Source organism: Mytilus trossulus, chromosome 2 (genome assembly GCF_036588685.1).
Source record: "Mytilus trossulus isolate FHL-02 chromosome 2, PNRI_Mtr1.1.1.hap1, whole genome shotgun sequence".
Classification (NCBI taxonomy): Eukaryota; Metazoa; Mollusca; class Bivalvia; order Mytilida; family Mytilidae; genus Mytilus; species Mytilus trossulus.
This window is the reverse complement of record NC_086374.1, coordinates 39,695,046-39,718,246: the sequence shown is the minus strand read 5'-3', so window position 1 is coordinate 39,718,246 and position 23,201 is coordinate 39,695,046. Positions and strand designations below refer to the sequence as shown.

Genomic DNA, 23,201 nt, shown 5'->3' with positions numbered 1-23,201 from the left:
CAAAGGAACACTCCATATATATTTTGTTTTTCTCCTCTCGGAGCCACCTCACGGCAGGAGTAAGAAAACACATAGCACCGGTTTCATCGGATTTCTTTGCAAATTATTAATCTGCACACAACACTGCTGTTAATTTAAGAAAAAATTATTTATTCCAAATATCAAACAAAAAAAAAGAAACACCAATCTCATACATAGATTGGTTAAAATACAAATGTATAATGCAAGACCACTCTAATAGAGTCGATTTGAAACTAATCAGGGACTGTATTAGTCGGATGTTCGCGGTAAGGGACTACCTTTTTTCAACAAATTTTGCACCCAAATTATTTTTTCAGTGTGATGCATTACTGAAAATCAATATATGAATGTAAACGAGCTGTAGGACTCCGTGTTCTGAAATGGGTTCAAAACAGCTACATACATATTTTTAAAGAGGCAAGATATTCCGCATAGTCATCTTCGACCCATGAACTTTAAATAAACAATAAACTATCACTAAATATACTTCTAAAACCTATGAAACATAATCACCGATTCTCGCATGTTGGACCCATATTGAAATGCGTGTGACTTGAAATAAGGTCATACGGCTTGTTGGAAAATTTAATTTCTAGTATGAAAGTCAACGAGTTCTTAATGGAGTACAACACAATGGCAAGAAAACGAAGATCGACCAATTAACTAAGCAACAGCCTACATTACACTACATCGAAAAGTCGATTTCAAATGTTTTACGGTCAATTGCTTGTTGTCTATGTCATTTTGGCTGATGTTTTCGACTGTTTTACTAGATGATTCCTCTTTTGAATAAGACACAACTTTAACACATTTAAGTAATCTGTTTTTCGACTGACCGGGAGGCAAGGGCACATCAAATATTATTGGTGGATTACACAGTTTATATCCTTTGGTACAAGAGGATGCGTTGATAAATAATGTTTCTCCATCTGTTGTTAGCCCATAACCTTAAAAGTAGAAACATATCAATTACGTTATTCGTTTTGTGTTTGTGTTGACAAAACAAAGATAAGTGATTTCGTAGATTTATTTTAGAGATAAAATACCGATTCACTGCACATTACCCTTGGACTTTTTTTCTTTTGAAAATAATAATTCGAACATTTATATTCAGTTTATCAGTCAGTTAAGACTTATGAAATGATCCAACTCTATCCAAAACAAATATCAATCTAAACATCAATAACCAATTATAATTGTTGTGGTTATAGCAACAAGACCGAACAAAACATGGGCGTTACATTGTGTTATTTTGAAAATAACATCTTGCTCATCGTGCTTTCAGCTTATGATTTATTAGAAGGTTTAAACAAAGTGATGCTATATTTTTACACAATTATGTTGCCATGCTAAAGTATTATACTTTATTCAGAATATTCTGAGGTTTCTATCATGTGTTTAACAACTTTTTTAATTTACGGAATGACTAACCTTCATGTACGTGACCAAATAAATGATACTTTGGTTTGACACGTTTCTGTACTGTGTTCAAAAGTTCAACACAACCAACATTTATCCCATCCTTGGTTAAATCACCGTGACCTAAGAAATTAAGATTTACATTTGTATGAGTATAGACCTGTACCATCTTTAGCATCTAATTAAACTTTATCAAGTTGAATTTATTCTAGATATCCTTTCTATCAATTTTTTGAAACATGTTGTTTGATTAGGCACCAAACTTCCATTTAAAGTTTTCAGAAGGTATAAAGTGAAACAAGTGGGATACCTGGTTTTACTAATTAGGACTTTAAATGCACATGCTATAACTACTTCTTCTTTTGCTGATCGGAGCGTCTCACCAAATACCTTGTTTTAGTGGGGTTAGAAATTTATAGTCTGATTGTCGTTTATTCTTTTATTTTGGTCATGTCATGGACTGTTCCTTTTTTACTTATGCTTTTGATGACATTTTAAGCTGCTCCTCTCCCTTGCAATATATATAGGGGCATTTGAGTCAGTGCCGAACTGATAAAGGAGAAGGGATCAGTCGAGATGGCCTTTGTATTACTGCCTTGGTTTTTTTTATGCCGACGATGTGAAAAAGGTGTCAAAAGTGAAAGACGAATTGATAAGTTATTATTATGATTAAGAAGAAACACTCTCAACATCGTAGTCTAATCTTAATAAATACTATCAAGGCATTGAAGAAGATCAAAGAAGGGGCGATGTTAATATCAGATTGAAGAAAGTTATCAACCATAATCCGAATGGTGGCAACGAAAAACATTTAAACATATGAAAAGAACAATGCTTATACGCTTTTCAATCGAAATTGTCAATATCGTCAACAATGTGTGACCAATGTATAGTACTGGTCGTTATACAGTGTGTACGGTATGTCAAAGAAGGACCGAAATAATCAGCAAAAGAAACAATAAAAATATATGCTACAAAAACTGTCAACAAAGCACTACATAAATACAACGGAGCAACTGTCTGGAACCCAACCAGAACCCGAGGGTGATATAAGGTGATAAGAAAACGACAGCATATCAAGTCCTAATTCCTAAGATAAATAATTGATATTATTATCTTATCATATCCAATAATTTGTATTCAGTTACAAGTTGTTTACTTATTATTTCACTCCCGGTTTTTAGTGGAGTTCGTGTTGTTTCTTATTTATTATTTATAACGTTGATGTAAATGTCGTTTGGTTTTGTGAGTCTTTGTTTTCTCCTTGATTTTGATTGTTATTGTCTTATTGATTGTTAAAACAATATAAAACTTCAAAGTACGAAACAGTACCACGAAGAAAAAGGTTAGTGTTGTGTCGTTGTTCTCCTCTTATATTTAATGCGTTTCCCTCGGATTTTTGTTTTTGGTCCATGGATTTATGAGTTTTGAACAGCGGTATACTACTGTTGTCTTTATTTGTGTTCCTGATATAAAACTCACCAACAGGTGGTCCATGTGTAATGAGAATATCAACATTTTCCGGTATACAGTTCCACTTCTGCAATATTTCTTCACCACGATTAACATTGAACGCCCATTTACGATACATAGGTTGCCTAAAATATTTACGAAAAGCATATATGATAGCAACTAAAAAAAGTACACAAAGTGACTAAAAAGAGCAAATTCGATTGGGAAATTTCAATACACGATCTCGAAACAAAAGATATAACAAGAGTCCGAACAAACTTGTCGAAATCTATTACATTGCTGAAATACAGGTTGAAAATAAAGTGCAGAAACCTTAAGTCGATCGACGTTACACTAAGTTTAGAAATGTTAATTAAAATCAATTTCCAAATCTTCTTTGTTACTTATTTTTTCTTCGGTAAAGCGAGTATCTTATAGTTTTGCTTAAATAAAAAATATTAGCATGGGAACATTTATTAATTAATAGGACAGCTTCCTTCCTTTTTTTTTATAAATTTTCTGTTTACAAAACTTTGAATTTTACGAAATACTAAGGATTTTCTTACCCCAGGAGTAGATTACCTTAAACGTATTTGGCACAACTTTTTGGAATTTTGGGTCCTCAATGCTCTTCAACTTTGTATTTGTTTGACTTTTGAACTTTTTTGATCTGAGCGTCACTGATGAGTCTTATGTAGACGAAACGCGCGTCTGGCGTATACAAAAATTATAATCCTGGTACTTTTGATAACTATTTACTTCCTACAACATGGATCTTATATAAATAAGTCATTATACAAACCGCAGTAAACATGGTTTTCGCAGGATTTATAACATACACAATTTTAATATTCGAATAAGATATCATGAGAAAGTAGTCTTAAAATTTAACGGGTTTCTGTTACAAAAGAAGAAGAGATGAAACCGAAATAATTTTATATAGATACCTCATGCACATGTAGTAAGATATGTAAGTATCAAATGATTTTTAAAGAGCTGGTTACAACAAATAAAGTTTCTTTAGATCAAATGACTTTATATGAAACTTAGACCAATGGATTTCTTTTTCTTGACTTTTGAACAGTTTTTTATTAGTGTTGTCAACGGTTAATCGGTTAACCGGTTAACCGGTCGAACGACCGAATACCGAATACCAAAAACGCTAACCGGTTAACCGGACTTTTTTTCAATTTTAATAAATTTTATATAAATTTGTATTGAAATCATTAAACATTTAGTTTTTATTTTAAAAAATGTCGTCGTGGTTAATAATTTGACAGATCAGTTGTCCAGTAAATTGATTGCTATTCTTAATCCTATAAACATAAAAGTTAATTAGAACTTGTCTCTCAGCTCGGGGCAAGATCTTAAAGAAACATAATTGGTATACTTGTTTTTTTTTAGCAATTACTCTAAATTTTACGATTTACTTCATTAATTTGTTTCTGATCTTATATTGTATAAACCTACATCTAAATGTGCAACCTCCGTCGTGCAAGGCTTAGTCTTATTTTAAACGAAATGCTAACTAAAAAATTGTGAAATGCAAACCAATGTGAACGTACTTAATGTATACGTGATAGTACGAACAACATACAAACAAAGTAAAGAAACAGGCCGTACAGTGACCTGTAGTTGTTAATTTCTGTGTCATTTTAATCTCTTGTGGAGAATTCTCAATGGCAATCATGCCACCTCTTCTTTTTTATAATTAATCACTCAAAATGAAACACTCCGCATCATTTTTGAAGACAACAAGTGAAAAGGAAAGAATATACAGTTTCAGACATAATAAATTCTACGAGATAAAGAAGTTTTTTTATTTCATTTTTCAATCTGAAGTTGGTACAAACGCTATAGTTGATAGTTGATTATTAATAGTCCAACTTCGCCAGGAATCCTAACAGACAAGCCTGATAATGCTTGAGGACAAACTTCAATTCTAAAAGCGTAAATTTATGACTTGGATAAAAGGTTGTCAAATTGACACTCATACCACATCTTTTATCTATGTGTAGGATACTATTGATAAGGCTTGCAAGCATCAACTCAAACTACCGGTTAACCGGTTAATCGGTCGAACGATTATCCGAGTAACCGGTTAGCCAAAAGTGTACGATTTGACAACACTATTTTTTATAGATAATTTTCATGGCTGTCTGAAATAAGATTAGGTGCAAGCACACAGTCTGCAATAATGTATAGACTACGGTACATTTTATATGTAATCTAAAACTTCCGATTAATCATCTGAACTACCGGTATATAATACACTTTTTTTTTTCGTATTGAAGATATTTTCGGAGAGTTTTCTGATATGGCTGCTACCACAGTAAAACGCAAGATTTCGCCATTTGACGACGAAAGACACAAATGACGCCACACAGTTACCTTTAGTCATAAACTGTTTAAAAGAAACAAATGATGTCACTCAGCTACCTTTATTTATCAACTGCACGAATCACAGAACCAATGCTACACAGTACATATCCATCAACTACAGAAACAACATATTTTATGACGTACATAAAGTAAGTGCACGAAGACACATTCTATGCCAAACAGTTACATCTTACATCAAACAAACAAACAACTTCAATAAAGACACATATAATATCACACAGTTAAGTCGTCTAGTTGAATTTAACAATGTAATCTTAATTTAGAGTTTCATAAAAAATATTTACCAAGGAGATCCATAAATATTTATTCCACAAACAGAAACCATTGAATCTTGTAAGTAAATAGCGTTAGTCACTAGTTCTCTAACAGATTTCAGTCCTTTGGATCTGAGATAATGATTTACTTCATCATTTCTCTCTTCAAAACAGTGTTCTTCCGCAAAAAGAGTTCTGTCAAAAGACAACTCATGATTCCCTGCGATTACAATCTTCTTTTTATGAGATAGATTACCTGGAATAAAACAAATCAGTTTCACTCATATCAATGGATCCATGATATATTTCTATGAGTATAACAATCACTCATTTACATTATTTTTATAAAATTGAGAATGGAAATGGGGAATGTGTCAAAGAGACAACAACCCAACCAAATAAAAAAACAACAGCAGAAGGTCACCAACAGGTCTTCAATGTAGCGAGAAATTCCCGCACCCGGAGGCGTCCTTCAGCTGGCCCCTAAACAAATATATACTAGTTCAGTGATAATGAACGTCATACTAATTTTCAAATTGTACACAAGAAACTAAAATTAAAATAATACAGGACTAACAAAGGTCAGAGGCTCCTGACTTGGGACAGGCGCAAAAATGCGGCGGGGTTAAACATGTTTGTGAGATCTCAACCCTCCCCCTATACCTCTAACCAATGTAGAAAAGTAAACGCATAACAATACGCACATTAAAATTCAGTTCAAGAGAAGTCCGAGTCTGATGTCAGAAGATGTAACCAAAGAAAATAAACAAAATGACAATAATACATAAATAACAACAGACTACTAACAGTTAACTGACATGCCAGCTCCAGACTTCAATTAAACTGACTGAAAGATTATGATTTCATCATATGAACATCAGACACAATCCTTCCCGTTAGGGGTTTAGTATCATACCATCATAACATATATGAGAAGAACATAACCCGTGTCATGCCAACAACTGTTTTTAGAATAAATGTGTTTAGTTCCGACGCAAAGACCTTATCAGTGACTCAATATTAACGCCAAAATATGCAATCTTTAATGACTTGACAACAGTATCGTAATTATATCCCTTCTTAATAAGTCTATTCAAAGGTTTAGTAAGTTTCTGAGGTGAATACTGACACCCCTGTGCTTTATAAAGAATATTTCCATAAAAAATTGGATGTGAAATACCTGAACGTATAAGAAGTCTGCATGTTGAGGTATATTTACGAATAATGTCTTTATACCGATGATAAAATTTAGTAAATGTTTTGACTAGTTTGTGATATCAAAAACCCTGGTGTAATAATTTTTCAGTAATATATAAATTTCTCTCGTTAAAATCTAAAACATTGTTACATACACGAGCGAATCGTACAAGTTGAGATATATAAACACCGTAAGATGGTGACAAGGGAACGTCACCATCTAAAAACGGATAATTAATGATAGGGAATGAAAAATCATCCCTTTTATCATAAATTTTAGTATTCAGCTTTCCGTTAGTGATATAGATATCAAGACCGAGGAAAGGGCAGTGGTCATTGTTAGTATTAGCTTTATTCAAAGTAAGTTCAGCAGGATAAATTTCATTAATATACATACTGAAATCGTCATTATTGAGAGCCAAAATATCATCCAAATATCTAAAAGTATTATTAAATTTGTTTATCAGATGTTGTTTTGATGGGTCTTTGCTTATTTTTGTCATAAATTGTAACTCATAACAATACAAAAAGAGGTCCGCAATAAGTGGTGCACAGTTAGTCCCCATTGGAATTCCGATAATCTGACGATATACGGAATCACCAAAGCGAACAAAAATGTTATCTAGTAAAAATTCAAGGGCATATTATATGTTATTCAGGTCTCAGACAGGGTATATACTGTGACATTCCCGGCTTAGAGTTTATATCCCCTGAGCCGAAGGCGAAGGGGATATAAGCACTAAGCCGGGAATGTCACAGTATATACCCTTTATGAGACCTGAATTACACATATATTACGGATTACCCCTGACTCAATGTTATTTTCCAGTGCAGGTTTTTGTTCACAACACATATATAAGTGGAAAACCCTAATATGTTTGGCATATGTGAAAGATTTTCTAATTTGCTGTGATCATAATTTTATCGTGTATGTAATAATTTATAATAACACTTTTAATATTGAATATAAATATTAAAAGTGTAAATTACTCGTTTTTGTATCAAAAATGTATTATTGACTGAAGCACGCCATTATTTTCCCTCTGTGAGCCTCTGAGAATCTGATAGCTTTTGACTACGTCACATAGTAACCGGTGTTATGATGACGTTTTTGAGGTTCCAATTGGGTATAAACACGTCGTATATACCCCGGCAGTTTCCTGAATATACACTGACATCTCTGTGTTGTTATCCAATCACAAACCTCGACACATTTGTGATCCGTAATATATAGTATTATACATGCATTGAATAAATATTTTCAAATGCGTTTACTTTGATACTTTGAAGTTACCGTAGTCGTCAATTCTGCATACTAGTATACCGAACTTATCCCTCAATAGAAAAACTAAGTTATCTTGACTTTTTATGATACTCTAGTGTATTATGCAAAGTTAATGCATTGCTCTAATTCTTACTTGATTTATACTTTTCCTGAACTGTTGATTATTTTTATTAAATGAAAATTCGATTATGACGTCTAATTTACTTGCTTTCCTCTGAAATTTTCATTACGCGTCATGCAAAAACGCGAACAAGCCACATATGAAATCATTTTGAAGATCATTCGAAAAGAAGGATTATAATTATCTGCATACCGTCTAAAAATCAGTAAAGGAACAGATACCACCACAAAATTTCGTGCAATACTATATTTATCCACTCTTTGCAATTACATTTTGATTATTAAATTTAATATTTCGCGTTTGAGATTTGAAAATTTAAGTGTCTCGAATTGATAAATATCGTATCACACTCGATGCAGTGGTATAATATATATTTATCAAACTAAAATCTGCCATTAATTTAGAACAGCGAAAGAATCGTGAAATGTTGTCTTTTAGATATCCATTGTGACACATTAATTTCAAGGTTCCTGATCGAAGGTAAATTAATGACTTCATTATACTTGATTGAAAATCTGAAAGCGAGTACTTGTTATTTTTTATTTTTTTTTATTCATAATTTAACATCTAAAGAATACATATAGACAGTTAAAGTTTTATCAAATATATTTTCAAATATATAAACAGTACTTCATATTGTGTAAATTTTGAAATAATGAAAGAATTCTCAACTATCTATCACACATATTGTGTCATAGATATACATTTGACAAATCATGATCAAAAATGTTGTCCCTTGTCAAAAGGATTAAATACTTACACTTGTATGACAATCTGACATAATATACTAAGTCAATATAATTTTGTAAACAGTTTTTGCCAATATTTTAACATACATAGAATACCATGGACAGTCCCCGGTTTCATGAAGTTGATTTTGAGATATAAAAAAAACAGTCATATTGGACTTTTAAAATTGTTATCTTTTTAAGCTTTATAAAAGGGTAATCTTCTTGTAAAAATTTAAAAGAACGTGTACTTATTACATATGACACTCTTTTGAGATTTAATGCGGTCACAGAGATCTTTTAAAGGATCGTTTATCCCGATCCATGTTCACGTGTCTATCAAAAGCCAGAAACTTCTTCAGTAGTTGTCTTTAGTTTAAGCCTACTAATTTTAATAAAAGTGGTTCGACAATTAGGCAATAAATTTGATGGACTATGATAAACTTGTCTAAATTTTGACGATCACATGTTCGCATCTAGTAGTCTTTTAGTTTTGTGCCCTTGAGTTGCTGTAAATTGACTGTGCATTGGTTTCCTTATATCCAGCTACAAATAATGCATACATTTAAGAGCAACCTTTTGCATGCTTGTAACAAAAACATTCTAAACATTCATTAATAATGAATATCTAGAAAGTGATTTCATATGAACAATGCATCAGACGTCATACCAAACATATTTTTTGTATTTCAAGTGTCAGTTTAGATTTCCCGGCTTTCTTCCCAGTCAACATACCCTATACGGAATGCTTATTTATTTTGTGTGTTCTGAATACGATGAAATGTTTCTTGAAAGACAAGCAAGCAGTAAATAACTCAATCATAGACAATTGTAACATAACAGAGTGATCGGCACAGTTCAGCATACGTTTGTAAACTACATCTCAATAAAAGTATATCTACTTTTTTAAAAGAATACTATTGCATCCAAATTGTGCATTCTTACCCAGAAATGTATTGAACTTTTCGATTTCAAATAGTCTCCCTTCGTTTGTGAAATCTCCTGCGTGTAGTAAGATATCTCCAGGAGGAACATAAAAATTCGACATATCGTCTGCATGGAGCTTAGTGTGTGTATCAGACAAACAAACAAATCGTAAACAATCAGGTTTTACTGGGGAATGAATATTCAGTGGGGCTACTGTTTTAAAAGTTTGTGTTTCACTCATCCTTCTCCATGCTCTACTTGGCATATCAGTTTCCAAATCCGGAAGAATTTTGTCATGTCTAAAATTTTCAGTTTGTGCGTCCTTATCTTTATATATTTCCAATTCTTCATCCGATAAATCTTTAATATCCCTTTCATTTTTCTTTGATTTTGCTGCCCTTAAACCTAGCTTCCTCATTTCCTTTGACTTTTAAATTTTCCTGCAAATATAAGATACATTGAGATTTGTCATTGTCAGTACATTTTGTAACTCTTAAAATGGATGTTATCTATGAATAATCATTTCTGAAATTAAGCATCATTATAATAAACACAAAGGATGACAGAAAAACTAAAAACACGGTATTGCAAGGTAATTGTATACACGATTTGTTAAAGATAACCTTAATGATAGTTAAACACTCATATAAGATTTACATTATTGCCTAATATTTAAAAAAAATGAAACAAAAATAAGGGAAATTTACTTCCGTTAACCCTAAAGTAGTTTATTCTATTAGTCATTTAGTGGAGGGGTTAACACTAAAACAAATATCAGAAAACCCTAAAGTATGAGATACATAACACTTAGATATATTTTATATTTGAACCTCTACAAAAAGAATAATTTACAAAAAAATGATACAAAGTGACAGTTTTACTTTAATGGTCTTACTTTATGTTCCTGGTCCTAACTAAGAAAACTTGGTGACGCATGACATGTGAGCTTTGTTTGTAAACACACAGGTGGTAAACTTTAAATCGAGACCGGAAGAGAGAAAATACGGATGACGGATATCGAGGATCATCGAGGAGCGTTTAGTACAGTGACTTGTACATGTTGTATTAAAAATTGCATGGTTTTATATTGGCAATGTCTTGGAAGAATTCAAAAATTAGTGCCGATCAATTAATTTTTAAAGCGTTGTGCCCCTTAGAAATATAATTATATGGATAACTGCCTTTTAACAGGTTTAAGCGCTCTCATATCTGAATTTTATGAAAGTTCAATCATAGATTAATATCAGCAATGTTTTGGACTGATTTGAAAATTAGTATCGAAATACCATTTTTTTAATTTACTATCTAACTGTTACGTTTTGCAATAATTTGCAACTCTAAGAAGGCGTCATTAATGATTTTCATGATAATTGTCTCCGGCAGAGTCTACCTACTTAATAATTGTACCGTCCATTATACAATAACTCAACTATAAAATCAAACAAATGATATCGATCAGGTTTAAACATTCACGGAAGAAAATGTTAACCTGGACAACAGTTTAAACTTATTTATTTAATTGACTGTAAGTTTCAACGTATGGAATTTAAATCTTTGAAAGATCACAAGTTTGAATTAGAAATAGGTCCATAATGTCTATATTTACGAACGAATAAACATGATTATGTTTTTTTCGTAATTTTTAAGAATATTATGCAGCACCACTTAACTCGTTGAACCTTTCTTGTATGACATAAAGTTCCGATAATATCAAAAAAAGCTCTGTCGATTTAGTATTTAGTATGAAAAAATGTGCATTATCAAATGAGGGTCTCAAATCTGAATGAAAAATTTAAGTGAAAAATTCAATGATGTACATACAGTTGTGCTTAGTACAGGTACATTTAAACTGTCTACAGCCTCATTTCTGACCCGACAAGGCGAGAAATCACAGACAATAACATGAATATTGATAAATGTTTTCCATTCTGAATAAATAAAAGAATCTTTTTGTCTTTTTTTTTGCTTTTTTTTCTCTCGCCTTGACGGAGTCAATAAGCGAGACATATATATGCTGTTTCAACAATATTTTAGTTTGTGATTATCTCTGGTTTATGATGAACCATAAGGGGTAGGTCAATCATATTTTGTATGCAGTTGTATAAGCATTTGCACATCTTATTTCCATGGAGATTATTTGGACCTGTCCCCTAAGTCATGGTCTATTGACTTCGAAACTTTTGCTTATTTTACATGTCTTAGTTTGTGATTAGGACAGTTAATAGGGAACCACAAGTGGTAGGTCAATGATATTTGGTATGCAGTTTAAGCATTGGTGCATCTCATTTCCATTGAGATTATTTGGCCCTGTCCCCCAGTCATGGTCTATTGACTTCGAAACTTTTCTTATTTTACATGATTTAGTTTGTGATTAAGTCAGTTTATAGGGAACCACAAGTGGCAGGTCAATGAAATTGGTATGCAGTTGTATAAGCATTTGCATATCTCATTTCCATGGAGATAATTTGACTCCGCCCCCTTAGTCATGATCTACTGACTTTGAAATGTTTTATCAAGTTATCATGTATTAGTTTGTGATTAGGTCAGTTCAAGGGTATCTATTAGTGGTAGGCCAATGTTAATTGGTATTCAGTTGTATAAGCATTGACACATCTCATTTCCATGGAGAATATTTGGCCTCGCCCCTAGGTCAACAGTCTAATGACGTTGAAACTTATCTTAGTTTACATGTATAAATTTGTTATTATATCAGTTAAATATGAACTGCTAATGTTAAGTCAATGATATTTGATATACAAATTTATTGGCATTTGAAAGTATTGTTCCCATGTAGATTATATAGCCCCAACACCTGTTCATGGTTCATTGACTTTGAAACTTTTACATAGTTTACAAATTAATGTTTGTATTTAGGTTTGGGAACGACTTATAATAAGTCAAAGGTATTTGGTATGCAGTTTTATTAGCATTGGCACATCTCATTTACATGGATATTGTTTAGCCATGTAACTCAGTTATGGTTCATTAAATTTGATTATTTGCATAACTTGTGTAAGATGTTAAAGTATTTTGATTTCAACATTTGCATAATCAAAATTACAAAAAGGCGAGACATATCTCTTTGATATAAGTTGTTATTGGCTTGGAAGATCCTCATAGATCAGTTCTTTCTTTGGTGTTTTGTTATTTGATTACTTTGTTCTGTATCGATCTAATCAGTCAAGGCCTTTTCGACTATTTTTTATAGTTTGTTGTACTGTAACCTGTATTCCAAGATTAAGTCAAGGGGCTGGTTGGGGCCCGCAAACATTTAAGCCACGTTATATTCCGTATGCCATTGTATAAAGTCTACAGTCTGTGGTGTACTAATCATTTAGTATATCATATTTATTTTGTGCTTATTGTTTTGAACATAAGTCAGGCTGTTAGTTTTCTTATTTAGATTGCTTTATCTTTAATTTTGTCGAAGCCTTTTATTACTTGCTAAGAGATATGAGCTTTGTTAATTGTTGAAGGACGTGCGGTGACCTAGTATTGACGTCATTTGGTCTGGGATGGATACATTTGTAGTTGTCTCATTGGAAATCAGAATATATTTACTAATGGTATATTACTTTGTGCTTTCTTATGTCATATTCGAATTCCAAATAATCCAACTTTTATAGAAATTTGCTATGATTGAAATTCATTAATATATATGGCTCTAGTGATCTCTTTATACGTGCTTGTTTTATAATTTTGATAATTTTTTTTGATAATATCTTAGCTTTACTGTTGACGAGTTGTTTTCAATAGCAGTGTATTTTTTCGAGTAGAAGATCATCGTTAATATGTAAAACTCAGATCTACTCGTCTGGGAACAAATAACAACATCAGAAAATAGCGACACTATATTGACTCAAAATAGGATATTTTAATAGTTGTACAAGTATAATGTCTGTTTATTTCTATCGTAACACTTCCTTCATTCACGACCGGAATCTCATAACTGAACCACGTCGAACCTGAACTTAACTATGACACTAATGAACCAAACCATGACATCGAACTTTCTGTCATCTTAAATGGTGTACAAATGTAGTTTTTTTTCGGAATAATTGACGGCAGATTTATACCATAACGAAGTATGAGATGTAACAGACAGTAAAGTAATAACTGTACTGAACCCCGAGTAGGGTAATAGCGATAAGGTGTATATTATATAACAGTTGTTTTCCAGTGTTTCATTGGTTGAGTCGAGTGTTTCATATGTCAGGTTTTATGGACTTCCCAACTTTATAGTTTACATTAAAGCTCAGTGTTTTTGTTGATACGTTTTTGTATCTTTTATTTTGTTCTACTCTGTGGAACTGAATTAGATATGAGGGCCAAAATCTATCAACAATTGTAATTATAGCAAAAGCTATTTACATGAATAAATCTATCAAATATTATTTATCTTGTATTTAATGATCCATTACAAGTGATTTACAACTTCTTTAATTTATTGACCCCTGATTTTTAAGGATACTAATTCGTATGCTAGCGGACCATGAATTAATGTATTTTACCTCCTCAAACAACAAATGTCAATCTCTAAAAAAAAACCACAAAATTATAGAGCCTGTGTCGCGATCCTTAATCTATCTTCAACGATGGCAACTCTAAAACATTACAGAAAAGAATAAGTTGCATTACTTTTCTGCTGATTGTACCTTATGGATCATTATTACTGTTTACAGTTTCTCTTTTCTGTGTAATTTTTGCCAAAAATGAAAACTACCGGAGTATTCAAACTTCATTTAACTTCGTATATTTTATGAACATTCATTAATTGAATACTAATATCCATTCATTACCATCTTTGTACATACGTATTTTAGCGTGATAAGTGTTTTTCTTTAAACATTTTGGGAGTTGCCACCTATAGTAGGAAGTACGAATACTCTCCTAGATGTTCGAGCAAAACATTGCTTACCTTGTCATCCTTCTAATAGACTCAAAATGCAGTCTGCAATAAGCAACATATCTCAGGAAGCGTTAAATTAATTATGAGCACCTACATTGACATTTTCTGTGTATGATCGGATAACTTCAGAAACTCAAAGCGAACTATCACTTTTAATTACAGTTACTTTTTAAACTAAACTTTGCAATAGCAATTCGTTTTTTATTTATTTGACTATGTTTTCTTAGGGTTTTTTAAGTTGATTGTTTCGCATTTTAAATGAAAGGTTGAGTTCTATATAATGCATGTCTCTGTTCAGCTAAACTCTGATATAAGGTATCCATTGATGGAAGAAGAGCGATGAATTACCCACTCCAAATCCTCTTAAGTGTCAATATTGAGCCTTTCTTTTTGCAGTATCTTTAATTTCACTTTAATATCACTTTTTTTCATGTCTAGATCTTACAACGAATATTAGTTGAACTAATTATAATTGCACTTTCAAAAGGCGACAGTGTTGTCTTCAACTAGAGATTTTAAAAATTATTTGTAGTCAAATCACCTGGCGGACGACACCGAAAGTCTTCTTGAGTGCCCACTATGCCATAAAAACTCACTCAAAAACAAATCAATTTTTTTTAATAAAGTTCTAATATGCCAAATCTGAGGAATTTGCACACAGTTTTTAGATTGCGTGAAAATGAGCATTACTTCAACATGGGACAAAAGGTACCATACATTTAACGGTCTTATTAAGAAAGATTAAATGTGATTGCACTTTATCAGAGATATATCTCTGATGGATGTTGTTTATCTAGAAATTTCGCGAAACATTCTCAGCACTGAATAAAGTACACAATGGAACAAACATTCCAACCCAACCACAAGAGTAGAGACCATTACTGGTAGATTGTTACTCCCTGTGGGTAATACCAACCGATAAGTGGTGAATTTTGGCAGTGCCAATACTCTATGTACGCCCATATTGTATCTGAAGTTTCAGGGATTTTGTGATTTCATCATATTAGTCGTTGATGTCATTATTAGATTTCTGAATATACAAGTTCCTCCATTTAAACAAAACAATGGCCCTAAAAATGATGTAAAACTTCAATTTTCCCTTATATTTCTTCCCACTTTTTAAATCTTTTCTATCTTGTGGCAAAACTGTATTTATTCCACAAACTTACATGAATCGATTGTATTCTTTATGTAATAATGGTTTGGCACATTATCATACTATAAATTTATGCCATTATCCAAGTAATGTTTTAGAAGCATATCGTTAGTAATAAAATGAAAAACAAACACCTTCTAACATGTCTAATGTTGTACTTAATATATAAATAAAAAGACAAAATACATAATACAATTAAATGGACAATGGTATCCATACCGTTGATTGTTCGGCATGCATTTAAATCAAAATATCACCATATTTAAATATGAATTCCAAATGGTGAAGTTGAAATCATACCTTCGTAAATTTTACGGACGCCATCACGAGTTGGTTGACCGTTATGGAATAACCGTTTAACAAATGATATCGGATATGTTCCTTACGTCGTAACTACTATCCCCTTCCTTTTTATGAATGTGACCTACCGAATAAGACTATTTTCCGGAATTGTTATCACATAAGCAACACGACGGGTGTCACATGTGGAGCAGGATCTGCTTACCCTTCCGGAGCACCTGAGATCACACCTATTTTTTGGTGGGGTACGTGTTGTTTATTCTTTAGTTTTCTATGTTGTGTCATGTGTACTATTGTTTGTCTGTTTGTCATTTTCATGTTTAGCCATGGCGTTGTCAGTTTATTTTAGAGTTATGAGTTTGACTGTCCCTTTGGTATCTTTCGTCTCTCTCTGAATGTTTGTTTACAGACAAGTAAGCGGTATTAATGTTTAAAAAATAATGTATTATAAACTGTTTGTGTCAATCAATTTAAGTTTTAGTCAATTTCAATTGGGTTAAGGTCAATAGTTTGTTATTTTTGTCTTTTGACTGATGCCTATTACTGGTTTACTAGAAGATTCCTTCTTTGAATAAGACACAACTTCCACACTTTCAAGTGAACTGTATTTTGACAGGCCATGCGGTAAAGGCACATCAAATATTATTGGTGGATTACACAGTTTATATCCTTTGGTACAAGAGGATGCGTTGATAAACAATGTTTCTCCATCTGTTGTTAGTCCATAACCTAAAAGTAGAAACATATCAATGAAGTTGTTTGTTTATGTTTGTGTTGACAAAACGCAAAATAAGTGATTCCTGGATTTATATTTACAGATAAAATATATATTCACTGCATATTACTAATTCTGATAAATTTAATAATCTGGAATGTCAATTTCTCTTTACCAATCTATCAACACTTACAAACTGGTCCAATTTCACCAAAATAAAATTATCCATCCAAACATCAAGAACATTTGTTGTGTTTACTGAAATTATACTGAAAACAGGCGTTGCATTATTTAATTTTAAAAACAATTGTCTTGCTAAATGTGCAGTTTATGATTATTATATGAAGGTTTAAACTAAGTGATGCTGTTTTTTACACATGTTTGTTGCTATGTCAAAGCAATTAACCCTGTAATATGCATGTTCTGGTGTTTCGGACGTGAGTTTTGGGAACGACTTACCCTCATTTATGTGACCAAATATATGATACTTTGGTTTGACACGTTTCTGTACTGTGTTTAAAAGTTCAACACAACCAACATTTATTGCAACCTTGATTACATCACCGTGACCAGGCTTCACGGTCATAAAACTTTCGAGCATGATTTTTGTACTCAGACTCGAAAATCAACCAATCAAATTGCTGGATTTCATGTTTCGAGCATGATTTTTGTGCTCCGAGCACTGAGCAAAGTTTTATGCCTTCAAGGCCTGGGGAGTAAAGGTTTATATTTGTTAGTAGTATGAACCATCTTGAGTAGCTAATCACTTATTATAATCGAGTGCAATATGATACTAGATATCCCTATGGTATATTTTTAGTTACGTGTGGTTGCCACTTGGAAGGGCACCAACAGTTCATTTTTGGTAAGAATGTGTTTTTACATAATTAATTTGATTCTAAATTTCTTTTAGAAAATGTTTTAAATGGTAAGAAAAAACAAGACATGAATTTGCCTGAAAACCTAGACTTTGATATGCATAAGACATTTTAAAACACAAAAAATAGAAACAAACCCCACCTGTCGAAGAGAGACCGACATATTCTTGAGAAAAAAAACACCCGGTAAACAACGATATGCTACATCAGTCTTCAAGGCACTGCATAAATACACTAGAACCCGATGGTTATATACATTATTCCAAAAAGGGAAAGCAGATTGAGTCCCAGATCTGGTATTCGTCGTGTTGCGAATGGTCAGTATCCACGGTAACAGAAGAAACAACATCGTAAATATTACTTCATCTCCACGTTGCTTTGTCGACTATTGAAACGATTTCAGGATAAATAATTTAAATGGAGGTATAAGAAATAGACACAAAAAATTGTCAAAGTCGTTATTACATATAGAGTAATTGTAGTAAGTAGAACTTAAATAAAACCTTATAAATGTACGCCATATATCGTGGTATGATTGCCAATGAGACAACTATCCACAAAAGACCAAAATGACACAAACATTAACAATTATAGGTCACCGTACGGCCTTCAACAATGAGCACAGCCCATACCGCATATAGTCAGCTATAAAAGGCCTCGATAAGACAATGTAAAACAATTCAAGCGAGAAAACTAACGGCCTTATTTATGTAAAAAAATTAACGAAAAACAAATATGTAACAAATAAACAAACGACAACCACTGAATTACAGGCTCCTGACTTGTTAATAATTGTTAATATAATATAATACCGTGAAGAAAGTGCGTGATACTTATTTAAAACTCACCAACTGGTGGTCCATGTGTTATGAGAATATCAACATTGTCCGGTATATAGTTCCAATTTTGCAATATTTCTTTACCCCGTATAACATTGAACGCCCAACAACCAAATCGGGGTTGCCTAAAACATTTGATATCAATGCATGTAAGAATAAGGTACACAGTCACGGGAGTCTGATTCGAACAAGCTATCCGATATCTATTTTCATTTACATTGTTGAAATATAGGTTGAAATATAAAACGTTAAAGTGCATAAAAGACAAATTTATGGCTTCACAGTTATCTTTATTCATCAACTTTATCAATGATACAATTGATACCTCAAAGTAACCTATACATATCAACTCATCGAAAGAAACATATGATGCCACATAGTTATTGTTAACGTAAGACATCAACTGTAAGATGGCAAAATGATGTTACACAGTAATCATAAGCCAGCAACTGGATAAAAGATACATACAATGCCACAGTGTTACCTGTATCAATCAACTGCATAATAGACACTTATGATGCCACATTGTTAGCCATCAACTACATAAAAAAAACACATATAAGGCCACACTGTTACCTTAAATTTATATATCAACTGCATAAAAAGACACACGTCATGCCACATTGTAACCTTTACCCATACACTTCTTGAAAGAAACACAGAGTTACTCTTAGCTATTTACTTTATGAAAGACAGAATCGATGCCACACATTAACCCAGCTATCAATTGCATGACAGATACATTTTATGCCAGTTACCGTTAGCTATCATCTGCAAAAAAGACATATTTTCTGTCATAAAGTTATATTAAGGAAGCAAGGAAGTCCAACGCATGAAAGCTATACGTAACATATCATGTCACACAGTCAGTTATGTCGTGTAGTTGAAGTTAAACATGTTAAACAATCCAATAATTCAGTTTCATCAAAAATATTTACCATGGAGATCCATATATATTTATTCCACAAACAGTAACCATTGCATCTTGTAAATAAATAGCATTAGTCAATATTTCTCTAACAGATTTAAATCCTTTGGTTTTGAGATAATGTTTTACTGTTCCAATACTCTCGCCGAAACAGTTAGCTTCGGTAAAAAGACTTTCGTCAAAAGACAACTCATGATTTCCTGCGATTACAATCTTCTTTTTATGAGGTAGTTTACCTGAAATAAAACAATTCATTTTAACACACAGCCATGGATAATACAGAAATCCACTTCTTTGAGTATATAAAATTTATCATCTACATTTGCTTGAATATCATTCAGACTCTTGTGTTTATTCCTTAATCTGTTGTCGTATTATATATAACTTCTTCAATAATTCAAGCTTACCACGCTCATTAATTATTCTTATTATCACCATGAAAAAAAGCAACAGTATGTACTGTTTCATATGTATGTAAACGCTTGCTTTTTGTATTTTTATGTCTGGTAAAGGTTTAAAAAATTATTTATTATATCAATGAGACATTCGAGCACTACCACATTACAACAATCCAAGACACACAAAACTGACAGACATCCAAATGTCAGAATGCAGTCTTCATATTCAGTGTAGAGATTCAGTCAGAGCTTTCTACAATATCGTTTACCATTTGTGGTTATGATGGATAAAAATATATTCTGCACTATTCATAGTGGCCAATATTAAATCACAGGGCGACATGCTTTCATACCATCATTGTAAATTTCAGTCAAGGAGACGATTATGTGATGTAATATTCATCGTGATTGTGCTTGTGTGGCCGCTATAGAGTGGTGATTGTCAATACCCGTGTATAATTTAGTTTCAAGAAAATATGTTTACTAATAATCTAACATCTATAAAATACCATGGATATACCTTGATTTAGCAAGAAGGTTTTTAAAAATAAATACAAAGGCAATCAGTATAAATAATTCATAAGTTTTCAGGATGACTCTGCAAATGAATGGAATGTTTGCCACTGGACGCTTCAGAAATCATAAATCAATCATCAGCAATTTGCAACTTTTTCGTCTTGTGATCGGTTCAGTCCAACATAAAGTGCTCAAAAATGTCATTGTATATCAATTATTTTCGAAGAATACTACTGAATCCGCATAGGTTATGGACTCTTACCTAGTACTTCATTGAATCGTTCGATTTCCAGTGGTCTCCCTTCATTTGTGAAATCTCCTGCGTGTAGTAAGATATCTCCAGGAGGAACATAAAAATTCGACATGTTGTCTGCATGGAGCATAGAGTGTGTATCAGACAAACAAACAAATCGTAAACAATCAGGTTGTACTGGGGAATGAATATTCAGTGGGGCTACTGTTTTAAAAGTTTGTGTTTCACTCATCCTTCTCCATGCTCTACTTGGCATATCAGTTTCTAAATCCGGAAGAATGTTGACTTGTCTATACTTTTCACTTTTTTCGTCATCCAAGAAATCTTTAATTTCCCTTTCATTTTTCTTTGATGTTGTTGACCTTAAACCAAGCTTCCTCATTTTCTTTGACTTAAATTTTTCGACAAATATAAAGAAATATTGAGAGTTGTCATTGTCAGTACATTTTGTAATCATAATGTGGACCTTTATTTCTATTGTAAAAATATCTATTAAAAAGATCTTACTGTAATGCAAAAATCAATAATATGTAGATGGAGCTCGGTTATCTATGAATAATCATTTCTGTAACTAATTATCATTATAATTAACACTAAATATGGAAACTATATACATGAACTCGCAATGTACTTGTATACAAGATCTGATAAAGATAGCCTTAATAATAAATAAACACTAAACCTCTTCATATAAGATATATGTTATTGCGATATTTGTAAAAAAAAACAAAAAAAACACAAAAGATGGGAAATATCCTTCCGTTAACCTGAGGTAGTTTATTCTACTGGTAGATGAGTTTATACTAAAACAAATATCAGAAAAACCTAAAGTATGAGATACATTCCACTTAGATATATTTTATATTTGAATCTCTACAAAAAGAATAGTTTACAAAAAATGATGCAAAGTGACAGTTTTACTTTAATGGTCTTACTTTATGTTCCTGGTCCTAACTATGAAAACTTTGTGACGCGTGACATATGAGCTTTGGTTGGAAACACACGGGTGGTAAACTTTAAATCTATATCGGAAGATACAAAATACGGATGACGCTAACTACCAAAGTTTGTAAATTTCAATCAAGGACTTTAAATTGGAAAAATAAAAACCTCTTTCTATTATTTTGATTGTAAAAGTAGTTCTTCTGATCAACCACATCCGCTTGGTGTATACACTCTACTTTGTCTTTTACTTTTTTTATGTTATTTTTTTTTTCAAAACATGTTGTTCAATTCTAAAACGTATTTCCACGTATTCAATATTATATATAACAGTTGTTTTGTAGTGTTTCATTGGTTGAGTCGAGCGATTTATTTGTCAGGTTTTATGGACTTCCCAATGTTATAGTTTACCTTAAAGCTCAGTGTTTGTTTATATTTTTTTGTATCTTTCATTTTGTCCATCTACTCTATGGAACAGAATAAGATTAGAGGGCCAAAATCTATCAACAACTGTAATTATAATATCAAAAGCTATATATACATGAATACATCTATCAAAATCTTATTTGAACCGTATTTAATGATCCCTTACAAGTGATTTACAACTTCTTTAATGTATCGACCCCTGATTTTTTTCAGAATGCTAATTCGTATTCCAGCGGACCATGGATTAATAATAAATGTAGTTTATCTCCTCTAACAACACATTTCAATCTCTAAAAAGACACGCAATTATAGAGCCTATAAACTGTTTTGAAGTTGCCACCTCCAAGATGTTCGAGTCAGCATTGCTCACCCTGTCACTCCTTCTAATATCCTCAAAATGCAGTCTGAAATAAGCAATCAATTATGTGCACCTACATTGACATTTCTGTGTACGATTAAAAAATTCAGAAACTTAACGCGAACTAGCACTGTTAATAACAGTTACTTTTTGAACTAAACTAGAATAGCAATTCATTTTTTTCTTCTTCATTTGACTGCTTTTGTTGATGGTTGTGCATTTTTTTTTTAAATGTTGAGTTTTATTTGATTCATGTCTCTGTTTAGATAAACTCTCATATCAGGTATCCATTGATAGAATAAGAGCGATGAACAAGTCACTCAAAATTCTCGAAGATGTCGACATTAAACCAATATTTTTTCGGTATCTATTTTTTCACTTGAATGTCACTTTTATTCATGTCAAGATCTGAAATCGGATGATATTTGAACAAATTATTATTGCACCTTCAAAAAGGCAAAAGTGTTGTCTTCAACTAGAGCTTTAACTATGTGTAGTCAAATTCCCTGGCGAACGACACCGAAAGTCGGTGTAAATTCGGTATAACTTTGTTTCATTTAAAATAAAGACGAACATTGATACAAGTATCTTGAATTGGGAAGGGTAAGCAGATCCTGCTCCACTTAATAATTTAAAATTTGGTGACTTTGTTGAACTAGTATATCCCATCGAACTAGAGATAAAGGATACTACAGACACAGTTAAGTCTGCCTCATATCTTGACCTATATCTAGAAATTGGCAATGACGGCCGGTAGAACAAAACTTTACGAAAAA

General features: G+C 32.3%; 2 protein-coding genes across 3 annotated transcripts; both read right to left on the bottom strand.

The window, feature by feature from the left end:
• Positions 1-137: 137 nt before the first annotated feature.
• LOC134707198 (metallophosphoesterase MPPED2-like) lies at positions 138-22,418 on the bottom strand. Of its 2 annotated transcripts, none has more exons than XM_063566773.1 (6): positions 21,635-22,418; positions 9,826-10,247; positions 5,580-5,805; positions 2,923-3,038; positions 1,453-1,563; positions 138-968 (listed from the first exon to the last, which is right to left on the bottom strand). In XM_063566773.1, the coding sequence occupies exons 2-6, from the start codon at positions 10,223-10,225 to the stop codon at positions 697-699; spliced, it is 1,125 nt and encodes a 374-aa protein (XP_063422843.1). In that variant the 5' UTR covers positions 10,226-10,247; positions 21,635-22,418; the 3' UTR covers positions 138-696. The 2 variants fall into 2 exon arrangements, with proteins under 2 accessions (XP_063422843.1, XP_063422844.1); XM_063566774.1 differs by lacking the exon at positions 21,635-22,418 and adding an exon at positions 10,703-10,793.
• LOC134707199 (metallophosphoesterase MPPED2-like) lies at positions 16,179-21,594 on the bottom strand. Its single transcript, XM_063566775.1, has 4 exons — positions 20,709-21,594; positions 19,543-19,768; positions 18,614-18,729; positions 16,179-16,901 (listed from the first exon to the last, which is right to left on the bottom strand). Exons 1-4 carry the CDS (start codon positions 21,154-21,156, stop codon positions 16,675-16,677), a joined length of 1,017 nt encoding a protein of 338 aa, XP_063422845.1. The 5' UTR covers positions 21,157-21,594; the 3' UTR covers positions 16,179-16,674.
• Positions 22,419-23,201: the final 783 nt, after the last annotated feature.

What these genes read in the sequence shown, in the direction of transcription:
- LOC134707198 (XM_063566773.1), bottom strand. Translation starts at nt 10,225, where the DNA reads ATGAGGAAGCTAGGTTTAAGGGCAGCAAAATCAAAGAAAAATGAAAGG. An exon ending in AAAGTTCAATACATTTCTGG is followed by an intron (nt 5,806 to 9,825) that starts GTAAGAATGCAC and finishes GTTTTATTCCAG; the next exon opens with GTAATCTATCTCATAAAAAG. An exon ending in TACACATGGACCACCTGTTG is followed by an intron (nt 1,564 to 2,922) that starts GTGAGTTTTATA and finishes TTAATTTCTTAG; the next exon opens with GTCACGGTGATTTAACCAAG.
- LOC134707199 (XM_063566775.1), bottom strand. Translation starts at nt 21,156, where the DNA reads ATGATTACAAAATGTACTGACAATGACAACTCTCAATATTTCTTTATA. An exon ending in ACGATTCAATGAAGTACTAG is followed by an intron (nt 19,769 to 20,708) that starts GTAAGAGTCCAT and finishes GTTTTATTTCAG; the next exon opens with GTAAACTACCTCATAAAAAG. An exon ending in AACACATGGACCACCAGTTG is followed by an intron (nt 16,902 to 18,613) that starts GTGAGTTTTAAA and finishes TTCTACTTTTAG; the next exon opens with GTTATGGACTAACAACAGAT.